The 17856-nt window shown below is 35.4% G+C and overlaps 1 protein-coding gene across 1 annotated transcript in view; it reads right to left on the bottom strand.

Moving 5' to 3' along the window:
• Positions 1–17856, bottom strand: part of ST13 (ST13 Hsp70 interacting protein) — a 28376-nt gene that overhangs the window by 8060 nt on the left and 2460 nt on the right. The window contains exons 2-7 of the mRNA XM_033116065.1: positions 15944–16001; positions 13361–13436; positions 11238–11308; positions 7515–7581; positions 2057–2141; positions 1808–1918 (exon numbers count right to left, since the gene is read on the bottom strand). Of these exons, the coding sequence (XP_032971956.1) occupies positions 1808–1918; positions 2057–2141; positions 7515–7581; positions 11238–11308; positions 13361–13436; positions 15944–16001 (468 nt within the window). The remainder of the gene's footprint in view (positions 1–1807; positions 1919–2056; positions 2142–7514; positions 7582–11237; positions 11309–13360; positions 13437–15943; positions 16002–17856) is intronic.

The raw sequence follows: 17856 nt of genomic DNA, 5'->3' as shown, positions 1-17856 counted from the left end.
TAATTCAAGTAATTTAAAACAGTATTTTGATAGTATATCTTAAGTGGGATATAAGTAAGAACTGAAAAAAGATAAAATGTTTTTTTTTTAAGTTTTATAGAGTGCATTATCTTTGAAGTATGCTTTTGAAACAATTTTATGTATATGGTATGATAACAAAGTAGGTAAATGTAGGGACAAAGATTTTGACTCTAGGAGAATAGTGTCAATAAAACAAAATAAAAGGGAAAATATTTAATGTTGAATTTTAATTAAAAATATCGTATAAAAAAATAAAAATAAAAAATAAAAATATCGTATAAACTCAAAGTTTCCATTTTGCCTTAAAATCATAATTTAAAAATTTTTTTTCTAACTCTGTCCATTGAAATGACGTAAGTAATGATATCCCAGAAGCAACAATATCTAGTGGACAAACTTTAGTTTCTATAAATACAATCCCCACTAAAATAAACTATGGTTTCCTGAAAAAATGGTTTGTTCCAAGTCTAGGACAAGCAAAGTACAAGATGAGCTCATGCTGTTGTACCAAAAGGCATGGAAATGCTCAACTACTTACTACGGGGGTCTCAAGAAAATCAACGACAATGCATGAGCTCTCCTGTACCAACAGAGCATTAATACATTTTATTCCAACCTTTCACCTATATCTTTGACGTGTGTCTTCATAATCACTAGAGCTACTTTTTTGAGTCACCTAAACACAGTTGTCCTAAGGTATATCCATCTTCATCTCCACCCATACTTGAAGGACAGCATCTTTTCATTCCACATAAGATGTTAATGTCATTGGACATTTCATCCCCAAGCTACAAATACCCATTTGTATAACATTAAGTTTTGCTTGCAGGAATGATTACTAATTTGGGTTAAATTCACCCCTTTATTTTCCCCTTTCTCTAATTATTCAGGTGACTTAGCATTGATTGATTTAGTTTGAGGCTAGTGAATTCCTTCTTCTATAATATATTGGTTGTTTAATGTTAAGTTACAAAGAGAAAGTCTGAAAATAAGATAAATTTGTAAGGACACTGATACTAGGTGAGGAACAGAGTGAAGAAATAAAATGGCGTCACTTTGGTCAATCTTCTAAATTATTAACTTCAAGTGGGCTGAGGCATGAGGAAATGATTGTAATTGTTTTAATTGATTCCATGAACTTAAACTTCTGAAATTTCCTGTCCTGCATCAATACCTGGACACACATCACTGCATTGTGCATTAATGCCTGGATATACATCAAACCTTCAGAATGACCTCAAGAAGAAAATGTTCCACTGTTTAGACCAGAGGACATCTAGAGATTACCATCTTGGACCAACCCAGAGGCTACCAATGTAGAACTGATTCTTCTTAAGAATGTACTTTTTACTTTAAGAACTCTCAGCTTTTCTTTCTCCTTCAGAACACTCTAGGTACTGCTTAGTTGTGTTTCTGGTTTGCAAACCCTGAAACCCTTTAATAAATCTTTGTCATTCATTTCTAGACAAAGCCTCCTGACTATTTGTGGGTTTAGTCAACAAAAGCCACTCTCTTTTCTTGGAGATAATTTTGAGAAAAATCCTTTCCTTAGATTTGGCTAAACGTGGTTAAAAACCTTAACAGTGGTTTATCTGAATAGAAGAAGTGAAAGAATTTTTACTTTTTTATTTGTTCCTTACAATATTCTCTCAATTCTTCATATTAAGCATATATACTTATTACTTTGAAATTAAATCCTCTGGTAACTTTGGTTTTTCTTACAAAACATTTTAAAACATCAGATTTAAGTACAGAATTCTAAAAATAAACAAATTCCATTATTTACCTATGTGCTTTCCCTCGCCACTTGTATGGCTGAGCTGAATCAGGGTTTATTTCAATAGCTCTGTCACAGTCTCGGATGGCAGCATTTGGCTTCTGTAATTTGACGAAGACACTAAAAAATAAGTGTGATATTAAAAAGTATTCATTTAAAACAACAACACTTTGGGGACTGCCACAGAAGCAATTCTATTTAAATAAACAAGCAGACAGGATTTATTCACTAGAGGATGCTATTTTGTTTCGTTCTCACCTGGCTCTCTTGGCATACAGAATGGCCAAGCGAGGATTCAGCTTGATGGCATCTGTGAACAAGTCAATGGCTCTCTGTAGGTCACCTAAAGTGAAACAAAAGTTACTGAGAAACAGCCAGAGAATAAAAAAATATTAAGAAAAATTGCTGATTTTTCATCCAATTAATCTTTAAAATCCTTCATTTAAAAAAGACCAGTTTCTAAATATACAAAACTGGCTCTTCAAAGCAAATCTTTACCAAACTGATACTGAAAATCACTCAAGACAGAGACAATGCCACACTCTTAGTCAGACTCATACTAATTTTTAATTCAGAAAAAAATAAATGGGTAAAACTGAAAGGATGAATCAATCTTATTTCATTAATTTTCTTTTATCCACTAAGTTAAAAGGATAAAATTAACCTTAAAGAAAAAAGTATCTATATTAAATTCACAGGGCTTATTTTCAATTTCAAAACTTTATTATTTGAATTCACAGGAATGGTATAAAAATTCAAGAAAAGCAGAACTCATAAAACACCATAACCCACATTTTACATTCATTTATTGTATCTAGTCACAGTTTGCTCCTTTGTTTATTAGTTCATTCAGTAAAGTCATTCAACAAATAAAACATATTACAGAAGTAGAATAGTTCTTTGCACAAAGTCTAATTCTTGGACACAGAAAATATGGAGAGGCAAGACAAACACAGCATTTTAGAGAAACACCACAATTCACTTCAAAAAAATGTATTTATCCAGTCAGTAAATGTGTAAAGGACCATAACAGAACTCATGAAACATGTAGAACAATAGTCAAATATTCAGTTTTACTAGTTACTAGAGATGTCTATTACAAGTTATTACTCTAGGGTGTCTAATACGCAACTCACACCTACCACGTTTAAAACTAAACTCTTAATTCCTACCCCATCTCCAAATCTACCCGACCTCAACCCCATCTCTATATTCCCAATTAAAATAAATGTCTCTTCCATTTAGTCTAGTTTAAGAGGTTGGCAAACTTTTCAGAAAGGGCCATATAATTATTATTGTAGGCAGGCTCTGCATACCATAACCATCACAGCTGTCTGACTCTGCTGTTGTAGTGGGCAAGCAGCCACAGATAATACATAAATGAATGGGTATGGCTATGTTCCATTAAATTTTTACAACAACAGGAGGCTGTTGTTTGGTAACTACAGGCATGTCTCGTTTTATTGTGCTTCTCTTTATTGCGCTTCCCAAGTGCTGCATTCTTTACAAACTGAGGGCAAGACTGTCCACCAACAGAAAGATTACGACTCACTTTATTGCGATGCATTCTTATTCTGGTGCTCTGGGATCCAACCCGCAATTATCTCTAAGGTATGCCTGCACTGATCTACCTCAAGCCCAAAACCTTGGAGTTTGACTCCCCAATCTAAAGCCTAAATCCTTCTACCCTTTACTTTCAAAATATACCCAGAACCTAACCAGTCCTCAATTATCACCCTGGTCCCGAGGTTCCCACACTGTACCAATGAGCCACAGGACAGTTTGTTAACAAGCGACAGGCTCAGCACAGGTCACGGTTTCAACACTGGATCACTACATTCCTTTTGGTATCTTTGAAAAACTGTTCTTAGTAGTTTTGATAAAAAGAACTGCACAGCGGCCGGCCCAGTGGCTTAGGCAGTTAGAGCTCCATGCTCCTAACTCTGAAGGCTGCTGGTTCGATTCCCACATGGGCCAGTGGGCTCTCAACCACAAGATTGCCACTTGGATTCGAGTCCCGCAAGAGATGGTGGGCAGCGCCCCCTGCAACTAAGATTGAACATGGCACTTTGACCTGAGCTGCCACTGAACTCCCAGATGGCTCAGTTGGTTGGAGCGTGTCCTCTCAACCACAAGGTTGCCAGTTCGAATCCCGCAGGGATGGTGCGCTGAGCCCCCTGCAACTAGCAACGGCAACTGGACCTGGAGGTGAGCTGCGCCCTCCACAACTAAGACTGAAAGGACAACAACTTGAAGCTGAATGGCACCCTCCACAACTAAGATTGAAAGGACAACAACTTGACTTGGAAAAAAAAAAAAAAGAACTGCAGAAAAATAGATGTGGAACAGGAAATGAGGGTGGCAGTGTCCAATCAGATTCCAACATTTGAGAAAATGTTTAGTGCCAACATGTATACACAGCTTATTAGAAAACAAACATGGTTAAGAATAAAATTAAATGTTTTCTTTCAATTTGTATGAATTATTTTTTCAAACAATCACTAACATGTTAGGACAGATACTTACTAAATTGTTTGGACCTAAAGCTATATTATGAATGAAACTCGTAGGCAAATTTTTGGGCTGTGAAGAAGTCCAGACACTAAGGGCACTGTAATAAACGGAGTTTGGGAAACTGCCTTAATCCAAGCCACCATCATTAGCCACCTGGACTACAAAATAAGACTCAATTTCTTTCTTTCCTTCTGTGGGGTCATGAAAATGCACTTTAGATCTGTTGTGGGGAGTATAACTGATTGAGAATCCCATCTTCTGAACTCAGGACTATACTTCAGAAGCTGCTCCCAGCTAATGACTGAATACAAGGATGCTAAGGCAAGCCCATTATTGTGAGATGTGCAGGTCCTCTAATGGGCAACTTTGGCTTCTCAAGACTTGTTCAGAAACACACCCGTAGTTGAAGATTTTTCCAACACAACCTTCCTTCCATGTCTCCTCCATAGGGACAAGACCTACACGACCATCTCACTGCCTTCCCAGACTTCTCTGGCTCTCCCTGCCACCCCACAGGTGATTTTCCTAATACGTCTAGCACATCAACTCATGTTTTACAGCTTGTTATCTCCAACGAACTATTAGGTTGGTGCAAAAATATCTGGGTTTTTGCAATGATTTTTAACCTTTTAAACCACAATTACCTTTGCACCAACCTAGTAACATACCCCTATTTGCCCGTCCAATCTGATCTACATGAAGTAGCAAGAATAATCTTTTTCAAAATCAAATTTATGTCACTATGGAACTCCCCTAATCAAAAAACCCTCAATGGTTTCCCATCATCCTTAAGAATAAAATCCGAAGTCCTTAGCATGATCTACAAAGTTCTTCAGCAATCGACCTATCTGTCCTCAGCACTTCCCCACCACCCATCTCCCACACCCAGGCACTTCCCTGATCTCAATCCCACCGCTCTTACCCCTTCACTCACCACATGCCAGCTACACTGGCCTTCCCGCTATTCCTTGAATATGTAATCATCCCACACGCTCTCCCAGTTAGCCTCTGTATTTGTTCTTCTCTGTCTCAAAAGCTCTTCTTCACGTGGCTGGCTCTCTTCACTTTGCCAGATGCTTTCCTGACCACCCTATATAAAATATAGCTTCCATCACTGACTATCCCTTTACTCAGCAATATTTGTCTTCATCACACTTATTATCGCCTAACATTATATTATAAATTTGTTAATTTTGTTCCCCAGTAATATATGCAGTCCATGAGGTAAAAGAATTTGGGTCTGTTTCGTTTGCCACTATATCCAGCATCTAAAACACTGCTTGGAGAATGATAAGCTTTCAATAAGTATCTGTTGAATAAACATACTAAACTGAAAAAGCATAATTAAAATACTACCAATAATGTGACAGCTGGAAACACTCAGGTCTTACTTAATAAGCGATAATACTTACTCCTTAATCTTAAGACCAGTACCTTAGTAAGAATAGCACCAGGTACTATTCTAAGCATATTACACATACTCATGTATTCCTCACGACTCTGTTAGGTAGGTACTATTATGTTTATTTTACAAAGGAGAAAACAGAACCAGGCAGAGAGAGTAACTTCTCTAACTTTATCTAGCTACCAAGTGCCAGAGCTGGGATTCAAACTCAGGCACTGTGGCTCTGTAAGTCCAGTGTTTATATTGCTGCCTCTCCAAACCCAAGTAGGGCCTGAACCTATAATCCCTGGCTTAGAATACTAGTGTGTTTATCCCTTTAGGATATTATACTATAAAATTGCACATATTCTAAAATTGGAATTAGGTTAAATTTACACACAAACATAGCTTGGAAAGAAATATGGAAAAACAAGAACGTGACTTAGGTGGTGGTGGCAGCTTCATTTTCATTTTGTTAAATACTGCTTAGTCAATAAGAAAATGAATTTTTAAAAATACATCCAGTATGCCAAAATAACTGACAAAAATACTATAGGACTTGACAGTATGGCACACTAGGATCGTGAGCAAGCTGAAACCTTTCTCAGCCCTCAGGTTTTCCCATTCATTCATCTGTAAAATGGGAGCAGTACGAGGTTTTAATAATTAAAATCTTAATGAAACATTAAAACAGTAAAACTGCCAGACATGTAGAAAGCACAAAATAAATCTTAGATGGTAGGGAAATTAAGACTAGATTATAGTGTGGAAAAGGAATGGTCAGGAAGAGAAGTGGCTGGGACCCCTTGATGGGTATGAATTAAAAGCGGAAATAGGTAAAGAAGAGCTTTACAGAGAGGCAGTAGAGCATAGGTAAAAAAACACTGTAGAACAGCAAAGTCTGGCTGGAAAGGAGGGTGAATATTCAAAAAGGTGACAAGTCTGGGAAAGCAAAATATGGGATCTGATTCTAGCAGTCTGATGCTATAACGATCTCCAAAACATAAGCAAAAAGTTAGTCGGCAGGTTATAAGTAAGGGAGTGTGTTTAACAATAAAAAGCTGTTCTAAGTGAGACTATTCTAGGGAGGGTGAACTATTAAGGCAATTGAAATAGTGTACATATGATAAGGACCTAAACTAAGAAGGTGGTGGGATTACAAAAAATGGAAGCAAATACCTTTTCTACCTTTATTTTCTTTCAAAAATAAAACTAGTCATCTTCTAAGTCTATGGATGAAGTCCAAATGCACATCAGCATTATACGACAGCATCTATTGAACGATGGCTCTGTGACACACAACCACACAGCTACGAAGGGGTTTGCATAAGTGCCCAAGTAAGTGATTTCTTCATACTGAATACTCTCAGCACTCTCCCAGGCTGCTGTGATTTTCTGCAGAGGATCTAGCGTGCAGACCAGAACAGGAGCCTTATGCCCACGACGTCATTTGTCAAGGGTGCGTGGAAAAAGATGAGAACCACTGTTCTCATGTGACTTTTCTTGAAAACCTCTCACCTTTTCAAAGCCTCTTCTCAGTGAGAAACATTCAAGGACATAGTCAGGAAAGCAGAGTTTGAGTCACATCAGGATCTGTCTATGCCCTGAGACAGGTAACTGATACCTGTGAGATTTCAGCCTCCATATCAATGGGTAAAGGGTTGGGTGGAAAAGAGGACACTTTCTTCTCCAGTATAAGATAGTCAATACATTTAAGTTCCCCTCCCATTTTCCACTATTTAATAGCTACTGCAATAGAGAAGAGAATATTCAGAATACCACAGAAATGTAGCGAAGAGTAAGGAAAAAATCACTCACCATCATTTAGGGCATCAATGGCAGCCCCTTTTTTATCATTTGCCTGATCCATCATCTCCTCGGTTATCTAGGGGAAAATTCAAGGCAGACTTAGAAGTAGCAGAGAGAACAAACAGAAGAAAGCAATTTGGACATGTTAGGTATGGGGTAATCACAACCCCCATTTTCAATGATTCTTCTGTAGTCTCCAGGGAGCAAAGAGAATAATTATGATACCTGATTAGTAAGAAATAACAAAGGATGACATTTAATCTTTTATATGAAACAATAAAATTTACTCCCTACATTACCTTTGCTTCCCTCCATCCCAACCTAAGTAGACTGTTCTGCTCTTGTCCTACCAACTTCTTTCTAGTTATTCACAAATATTAAAACTCTATTTCCTCATAAGAAGTAACTAAAGCTAGCTCCTTTCAGGCTTGAATCTTCAGAGAATATCTCATCCTTTTGTTTCAACAAACACTGTTGAGTATCTGTTAGAACAAACACTGTAAAAGATGCTGACAGCACAATGATTAATAACAAAAACTTAAAACAAATATCTAAAATGGAAAGTTAAGAAGCAGTTTATTTAACAAAAGGAAAAGAAATCCACCCTACCACCACAACTGTGTAAAGCATTACTGGCTAATTTAAAACATTACTGGAGGTGCTGGCTAACTCATTAAGAAAACAATTAGATAGGTTTAAGAATCAGAAGGAAAGTATCAAGTTGTCTTTATTTATATTTACTTAGAAAACCCAACGAAAAGGACAAGTTATTAGATCTACTAAAACAATTCAATAAAATTCTCAGAAACAAGAGCAATACAGAAAAATCCAAAGTTGCTCCACACCAGCAAAAATCAATTATAAAATCTAACAGAACAACATACCATTCTAAGATCACACAAAACTTTCATGGGGGGAAAAGGAAAATCCTATTAAAGGACACTAGATACATATCATGTTCATAGAAAGATTACTTTGAATATTTCAACCTATCCCCAAGTTAATCAATTCAAAGCAATTCTTCAAAGTCCTACAAATTTCAGACAAACTTTAAAACTTTTAAAAAGAACAAAAGAAGAAACACTTTACCAGATAGTAAGACATCCTACAAAGCCAGGGTAATTAAAAAAAGAAAAAACAGACACCAACTTTGGTTTACAGCAACGTGGTGCAAATGATACCCTGAACAAGTCTAAAAACACCTTTTAAAAGCCATCTTTCACCTGAGAATACAGAAACCCTCAAGGAATAAGATCAAATGAGGCCTGAAATCCCGCTCCATCTGCTTCCAATGTGTGGCAGGTGTCAAAGCTGGTGACCTTGCAATCCTGTTTTTCAAGGCAGTGCCAAGGCACATGAAACAAAGTCTAGATTCAGAGGAAAAGAATGTATGTTGTCTAATCAGACACTCTGCAAAATAAATCTGGAACCCCAAATGCCTGTACCTGCAAACATGATGGTAAACCAAAAATAAACCTATCCCAAAGAAAGGGACAGTCAAGTAGAGAGAAGAAAACAAATGTTCTCTGTAAACTCATAATAACAAGCCAATCTTTCCAGCAGAATTCACATTACATATGTAGTGTTAAACAACAAAAAAACAATGCTGAGAATTTAAAGTGATCCTTGAATTGGCAGAGCTAACTAAGTCTTGATGGAAGCAAACATATTCCTACTTGGAGGAACATGCCTTCTACCCAGGCCTCAAAACCTTTCCACGGGCAGTTTCAAAGAACTCATAGTTAAAATAACACACACACACGCACACTCCAAAGTTAATGAGCAAGAGTCAGGAAAAATAACAGAAGAGTTAGACCAGCAAAAAGAGTTCGACAAAGAATTTAATGTGTTTAAGAGAATAAAAGCTACTTCTGAAAATGAGTAAGAATCAAGATTTATAAATAGCCAACTGGAATTCACAAATTCAAACATCAATGGAACAAAGAAAGCATAACATAATTCAGTAGAGTGACAGAGATGGAACCTAATAGTGAAAAAGTCTAATATGTATCTAACTAGCGCTCCAGAATGACAGTAGAAGAGAATGGGGAAGAGGCAATATTTGAAAGAGATACTAGCTAAAAATGTTCCAGAGCTAAAGAAAGTGAACCAACCTACAATTTAAGATGCCCAATATATCCCAAGTAAGATAAATAAAAAGTAGTATAAATCCAGACACAATGAAGTGACACAGCACAACCAATAAACAGAATACATAATAAAAATATTCCTTTTACAAAGAGTGACAAAAAGTACTTAAATCTGTTCTCAAAGATGCACAAGATCTTTATGGAGAAAATGTTAGTAAGTCATTGAAAATGCTAAAAGACCTAAAAATTAGACAGATGCCACATTCATGGATAGTTCAATAGATGTATGTTTCAATAGTAGATGTATGTTCTCCCTAAATTGATTTAGATTTAATACAATTTTAATAGGAAAAAAATATCCTAATTTTTTGGAAGAGACTTGATGATTCTAAAATGTATATGGAAGAGCAAAGGGCCAAGAACAGCCAAAATACTCCTAAAATGTTGGGTCTTTGCCTTACCAGATAAGATGTAGTATAAAGCTATGCAGGACAATGTGTGATTAGTACATGAGAAAAATTGGAGATATAGGACAAGAGATCACCAAACACACCCACACATGTATGAGGAAAGGAATTCTTCAATAATGGTGCTGACAGGTAGATTAAAGGTTAAAAGGTAAATGCATAAATTTTTCAGAAAGAGAAAACAATATATTACAATTATAACCTTGAGATAATAAAGCATAATATATAAAAGAATTATTAACTTAACTGTATCAAAAGATTGTTTATGACTAGCCACCAATTAGGAAATATGGGGGGCACATACAGAAGACAAAATTATTAGTATCCAGAATATAAAATGAAATATAAATCAATCAGAAAAAGACAACCCAGGAAGAAAACAGGAAAAGTCAGAATAGGACTTCAAAAATACCTGTGAATGACTAATAAACATTAAAATATGCTCAACTTCATTAGAAATCAGGAAAATGCAAATTAAAAGCCACAAAGGACATAGCATTTCAAACAGTAAGATAGGCAAAGATGAAATCTGACAGTATCAAGTATTGGTAAGGATACGGACCAACCTTTTAAGCCGCTATTACATTACAGCGTTTCTCAAGCTTTTTTACATCATCAACCCCCAAAGAGCCTTTTTAGACATCTTTTTCTTAATTTTCACCCCCTCCATTGTAATAGCACAGATATAGAGCACATATGTGAATGTGTTATGACCCTATGGAAGACCACTAACTATTGTAATATCTACGTTTTTTTCAATCCCCCCTCCCAAGAACTAATTTTCACCACCTTGAGGGCAGTATCATCCCTGTTGTGACAAAACCATTTTGGAAAACAATCTGGCATTAGACACCCCATTAACAGACAACTCCGTATGTAGATATAAATATTAGGGTAACTCTATAATCTAAAGAGCAGTCAAATCAGATGCAAATGAAAAAGGCAGGTAAAAAGAAAATAACAAGAATTTCAGAGATTGTTACAGAGTACGATTAAAAATAACAGACATTTTCACAAATATCTTTAGTAGTAAAATAAAATGTTTTCCTAAAAGATTTAAGTCGGAGAAAGATTTAATATGTGCTTCTCCTGGAAGAATCATGTCATAAAACCACTGCAATAGGCAGGACCTTCGCATTCCTTACAACAAGCAGAAACTAAACCTTCGACCTTACCTCTACGTTTTCATCTCCCATTTCTTGAGGTGCATCAGTGTCTGGTTCAATCACACCTTCATTGTCAATTTCTGCCAAAGTTAAGAACATGACACATATGGCTATTAAAAACTAATGAACTGGGCGGCCGTTTGGCTCAGTGGTTGAAGCGCAGTGCTGGTAACACCAAGGTCACCGGTTCGATTACCACATGGGCCAGTGAGAAACAACACCTTGAGCTTGGACCTGAACCACAGGTGGGAGGCCAGTTTGCCCAGTGGTTAGAGCGCAGTGCTCATAACACCAAGGTGGCCGGTTCGATTCCCACATGGGCCAGTGAGTTGCACCCTCCACAACTAGATTTTTTTAGACTACTTGACTTGAGGCTGAGCTGCGACTTCCACAAGTAGATTGAAAACGACGACTTGACTTGGAGTTGAGCTGCGCCCCCCACAACTAAATTGAGAACGACTTGACATGGAGCTAATGGGTCCTAGAAAAACACACTGTACCCCAATATAAATTAAAAAAAAAAAAAGTCAAAGGGAGCAGTTAGGGTTTTGGGGGAAAAAAACAAAAAACAAATGAACTGTGGTTAGTTCTACTTATGAACTGAATATTTTACATTACATTAATTTAATTTACACTGATGCATTGTCAAATAGCTCCCTATTAAACACAACTTTATTGTTTTGGTAAGACTACATTTCAACTGTTGCATTATGTAAGTATTTATTATTGGATTGTAGTGGCAATGTTGGCAAGTGCATAGTGTTTAGTAGTACACACAGGCACACCACTGACTTACTCAGTTTCAAATATCTTGTTTGAATTGATTCGTTTCAAGTATCTTGTTCAACATACCAATGTATTGTAATGTTTTTTAAAAATGTTTTATGCAGATAGCAGAAGTTACAATGATACTATGATGTAGATCATAATGAAATATTTAATTTTATTACAATTATTTTTGTTTTAAAAAACAATATGGATAAATTGTAAATTTGAAATAAAGGCATACTACTGATGCAGAATCAAGCCCCAAAGCTAGCATACTTTAACCAAGACAGTAAAGAAAGAGACTGGAAGGAAGTTATATCGTAAATTTCATGATGGACAACTGTAATCTGCTACAGCAAAACAAAACAACTGCTGCATATAAAAACAATACACATTAGAAAACATTTTTAGCAAACAGTGAATTTGATAAGAAGTTTATTCTTAACAGTCAAAAAAAAAAGAAAAATGTGCTACCTGAAATCAGAATTAACATCCAACAAAATATTTTATCTATTTTTAACAGAAACTGAAGTTGTAGCTTTCTCTAATTATAAAACAGCTTGATTCATGCACAAAAACTAAAGTGTTTTTAGGTGGAGACTTGGTAAAAACAATTATAGTTATGGAAACTGTTATAAAATTGTAAAACTAGAGAAGATATTTTATAAAAAGTGAAAGATCTTCTTAATTAAGCCCCCAAAGAAGCCCTTTCTAATATCAAGTCAATTGACTCAAAATTTGAAAAATTGCAAGATAGGTTCTGTGAATTAAGAGATTGCCCAGTTAATAACTGGAGTATATAATTCCAGTCTCAAAAGACTTCCAAATTTACAAAGAGATTTATTTTATCAGTTTTGCAGTTTTAAAAAATAAGAAAAACTCCACCAAATTGATGGTATAGATATCAATTCTTCTAAAATGAACCAGTTTTATCAACATGGAAAATAAATTTTTGGTACTGGAAAACTTTTACATGTTTAGAACTTGGGTATGTGACTCAACTTTTCAACTACAAATTTCATGAAGTCTGAATACAGATCAAGTTCTTCCAACAAAAATGTAACATCTACATTGAGATGGGCTAGAAGTGTAAAAATACACTCAGGATTTTGAAAAACTTAGAATGAAAAAAAGGAAATACCTCAATTTTTCCATATTGACTACATGATAAAATGTTAGTATTTTAACTGTTATTAGCTTATTATTTGAGTTAATTTCACCTGTTTAATTTTTTAAATGTGGCTACTAGAAAATTGTAAGTTTCATATGTAGCTCACATTACATTTCCAATAGATAGCACTAAATCAGTAAAAATCAACACAGGATCTTACGATGTTATCAGGTACAAACTACCATCTCCTCACCTAGATCACTTTCCTCACTTGATGGTTCATCTGTCTTTATGTTTTCCTCCGCCTTCTTACTATCTGCTTTTTCTTCCTAGCAAAGGGAAGGCAAACAAAACTATCAGTATTTAGTAACACACCCAGTATTGATACTAATTTACAAATTTATCTATAAACGGTTGACATACACATGTATTTCATGTATGCTTCCTTTGTTTTGCTAATCGAGTTTTAGTTTTGTTTTCATTTTGCTTTTAAAGTTACATATAGGTCCAGTCACTCATCCAAACATTTTAGACAATGAGTTTCAGGATTTAAAATATTTTGGATTTTAGGAAGCTAGTATGATGCATATACCATATGTTATGTAACACCCTCAACAGGCACTACAGTTCACAACTCTCCATAATCAAACACATTACTATTTCAGGAAAATAAAGTTTGAGTATTCATAATAAGTGGGATTAAGACTATAAATAGCCTATGTTGCTCAGATGTTTTACTGCCAAACAAATTTACTAAAAATCTTTCCATTTTCAAGAGTTTTTGAGTTTGGGAATTGCAAATAAGGGACTATAAAACTGTTAATACACAAATGATGAAAGTTCAAAGACTTTAAAGAACACACCCAAATTTCCTTCCCATCTTATAAGTAACCAGTGTGGTTTATAGAACCCATTCTTCATATTCTCTATAAGACAACTCTGCACTTTGCCTTTTCCATTTAACAACGCTGTTTATCTTAGAGAATATACCATGATCACTCTACCTAGATCTATTCATTCAACTAACAGTTTATCGTAAGTTATATAACTAGTTACTTAGGTTGCTACTCTTAAATATTGGAATCACAAATTTCCAGGTATAAAATAAATAAGTCATGGGGATGTAATATACACCACAGGGAATATAGTCAATAATATTGTGACAGCGTGGTATGGTATCAGATGGTTGCTGGACTTACAATGGTGATCACTTCTTTAGCTATATAAATGTTGAATAACTATGGTATACACCTGAAACTAATGTAATATTGTATATGTTAGCTATATTTTAATAAACATCTTTTTAAAAATTTGAATCCGAGTCCCACCTTATTACAAAATATTTCTTGAGTCCCTACCACGTGCAAGGTGCTAGGTGCTTTAGCATATACTGAGAAAAAGACTAGCCATAATTCTCAATCAGAATATTTTTATTAAAAAAAATTTTTAGCAGATAATTTTGTCTTCATATATGTTTATCACGTGGCGAAATATCCTATCTAGGGCTAAAACTAAACTCTGACAAAGACTCATCTAAAAAAAAGAGTAACTACTTTTGGTGCTTTTGCTTAACTTCTTTCATTTCACTTGTTCAAGGATGTAACTTTTAGTTTCGTATCCAAATAGATAAAACTTCTTTAGGATTCTAAATAATAAAACAGCAAATTTTCTTAATTTAAGACAGCTAATCAGAAAACTTGGGAAAAAATTCTGAAGGGAGCATTCTTAAGAGTTTATTTCCCCAACTCCCATCTCTAAAACAACTCCTGACAACCGCCTCTGGAGTTTACACACCCATTGGGCAAATATGCTAAAGCAACACCATGAATCACACTCAGAAATAGCCCTCAGGTGATAGGGTAGGAAAAAACTGACAATTACTGATTTGGGCTATCTGTTCATTTACTTTGCAAATATTAATAAAGTACCTAGCATACATAACACACTGTGCTAGATGCTAAACATACAAAGGTCTGACAATTAAGTTCGTGAACTTGTTGCAATGCTGTTGCTAACTTTTTTTAATATCAGAGGGATCATTCATTATGAATTTGTACCAACTGGACAGTTAACCAAGTTTACCATTTGGAAGTGCTGAAAAGGCTGCATGAAAAAGTTAGATGACCTGAACTTTTCGACAACAATTCATGGCTCTTGCCTCACGACAATGCACCAGCTCACACAGCACTGTCTGTGAGGGAGTTTTTAGCCAGTAAACAAATAACTGTATTGGAACACCCTCCCTACTCACCTGATCTGGCCCCCAATGACTTCTTTCTTTACCCAAAGATAAAGGAAATATTAAAAGGAAGACACATTGATGACATTCAGGACATCAAGGGTAATACGACGACAGCTCTGATGGCCATTCCAGAAAAAGAGTTCCAAAAGTGCTTTGGAATTCTAGGTGCTGGCGTCTGCGCATAGCTTCCCAAGGGGAGTACTTCGAAGGTGACCGTAGTGATATTCAGCAGTGAGGTGTGTAGCACTTTTTCTAGGATGAGTTCGCGAACTTAGCTGTCCGACCTCATACAATGATGAAAACGACAGACTACAAGTGCTCACAATCACAGAGCTTACCACCTACAAGGCATGCATACATATAGCCCTGAGTCTCATTTATTCTAAAACACAGTTAATATTTAACCCCAAATTCTCAGTTTTTCAATTAGATGCCGGGGATTTGATGTCCAAATAGAAATTTTACAAAGATCTTATTTCCAAGTGATCTTGGGGGAAATCAGGAGTGATAATTTGAGAGCAGCCATTGGAAAACATTCCAAAGAAACCTTGTAGTACTTTATCACTAAACATACAAATAAAATTCATAACTTACCTTGATATTTTCTTCTGATTTAGTTTTATGAACAGCAGGTGGTACTTTACCGCCCATGCTTGAGGAAGATGAGAAAAAAAGATATTTATTTAGAAAAGTAAAATTCACTAAGCCAAGCAACATTTATGCTGAAAAATTACACATTATTTAGGTGATTACCTTTTCAAACCTTTAAGATTAAACTCAATTAATTTGAATGCTTCCGTATTCTTGTAAGTTTTTTTCAGCTTAAAATTTTACTTATTTTTGAGCATATGGGTTCACGAAAATCTAACCCAATCCTTGCTTCAATAAGCCTAATAAACATAATTATAGAGCTTCTCTGTGCCCATTCCCAGAGGAAAAGGAAAAGAGGCAGAGAAACATGTAATGACACAATTTGAACAAGTTGTTAATTTAGAATTCAGTAGCTATATTAAAATCCAAACGTCACATTTGACATTTAGTAAGAATAAATTTAAAAAGACAGTTTAGGAAATAATTATCAAGTCATCATACAATAATTCAAAATGTTTGTTTCCTCTGATTGGGATCTACAAGGTTCTTCTTGCTTATATTCACATGCCCCACACATTATAGATTTTCTCCTTATTCCCTCTAAACTTCATCCATCAGTACTTCCTCTTGGCCTTGGCAAGCCCTTTCCCCCAAAATATTCCAGGGCAACACCATAAATTATATACAGGTCCTCACGTCATTTCATTACAACGATGATGAGATTTTGTAGGAATGTAACTCTTGTTTTTATCAATCAGCCTATGGTAAAATTGGTTTCATTTCTTGCGGTTCGCTTAAAGTCACAGAACCTATTGACGTTAATTGAGTACTTACTATACAAAAAACTTTAAAACAAGGAAAAAAGACTGAAAAATTAGTGCTATATGCTCCACTTGGGACAGACTCTGAAGTGTATGGGCTACATGCAACACTGCAATGACTAAAATGTCCAGTGGATTAAGGGCACTCCACAATAGTGAAAGCCAGAGATCACAAAGACTTAACTAAAATTTGCCTCAAAAAAAAACACAAAAAAACCCCAACAATTTTTATGTAAAACAAGGAGCTATATTAACTTGGAAAACAGAAAGGAACCTACGTTAAACATCCTTAAGTGTTAATTCTTTCTAACTAGTTATCATATCCACCTCACATTCATTTCAGTTGGGTGGAATTTCTGGACATAGGGTACGTATATATTGGATTTAAATGAATATTGGTTTTCTTAGGTTCTTCACTTACGAATTTACACTTCTATTACCAGTGTATGTGAATTCCAGTTGTTCCACACATTGGCTAACACTTAGCTACTGCCCATCTTTTAATTAGCTATTTTGATAGGTGCATAGTGGTACCTCACTGCAGTTGAGTCCCTTTATATGTATTTATTGGCCATTTGAATAGCCTTTTTTGTAAAGTTCAACTCTTGTCCAGCTTTCTATGTTTGTCTATCGTATGCATTGGTAAGTGTTCTTGGTATATTCTGCATACGAGCCCGGTCAGTTTTACACATTGCAAGTATTTCTTTCCACCCTGCGGCTTGCCTTCTCAATGTTTTCGACGAAGCCAACACGAAGCAAAAGTATAAACGTAAAATAGCAAATGTAATTAAAAAACAAAACTTGGAATTTCTTATAAAGGTGCACTTTTCCCATTCTTTTTAATGTTATAGTTACAAACAAAAACAAAACAAAAAACCCTTCAGTTACTTTGAATCTTTAATAAGGAAAAATGGCTCCCATACACCAGTTAAGTAAATCAACCAATCCTTACACGATCTAAAACATCTTAGCTTGCATTCAGCAAAGCAAGATGACTTAATAAGGAACAGGCCTATAAACACAATAGAATTCTTTAAAATTCTGTTCTATAGGAAAACTACTTTTCAAAAGAACACAGTAATCAAATACTAGGTC

Source organism: Rhinolophus ferrumequinum, chromosome 10 (assembly GCF_004115265.2).
Source record: "Rhinolophus ferrumequinum isolate MPI-CBG mRhiFer1 chromosome 10, mRhiFer1_v1.p, whole genome shotgun sequence".
Lineage (NCBI taxonomy): Eukaryota > Metazoa > Chordata > Mammalia > Chiroptera > Rhinolophidae > Rhinolophus > Rhinolophus ferrumequinum.
Note: the sequence above shows the minus strand (reverse complement) of the source record. Positions and strands in the feature narration are given on the sequence as shown.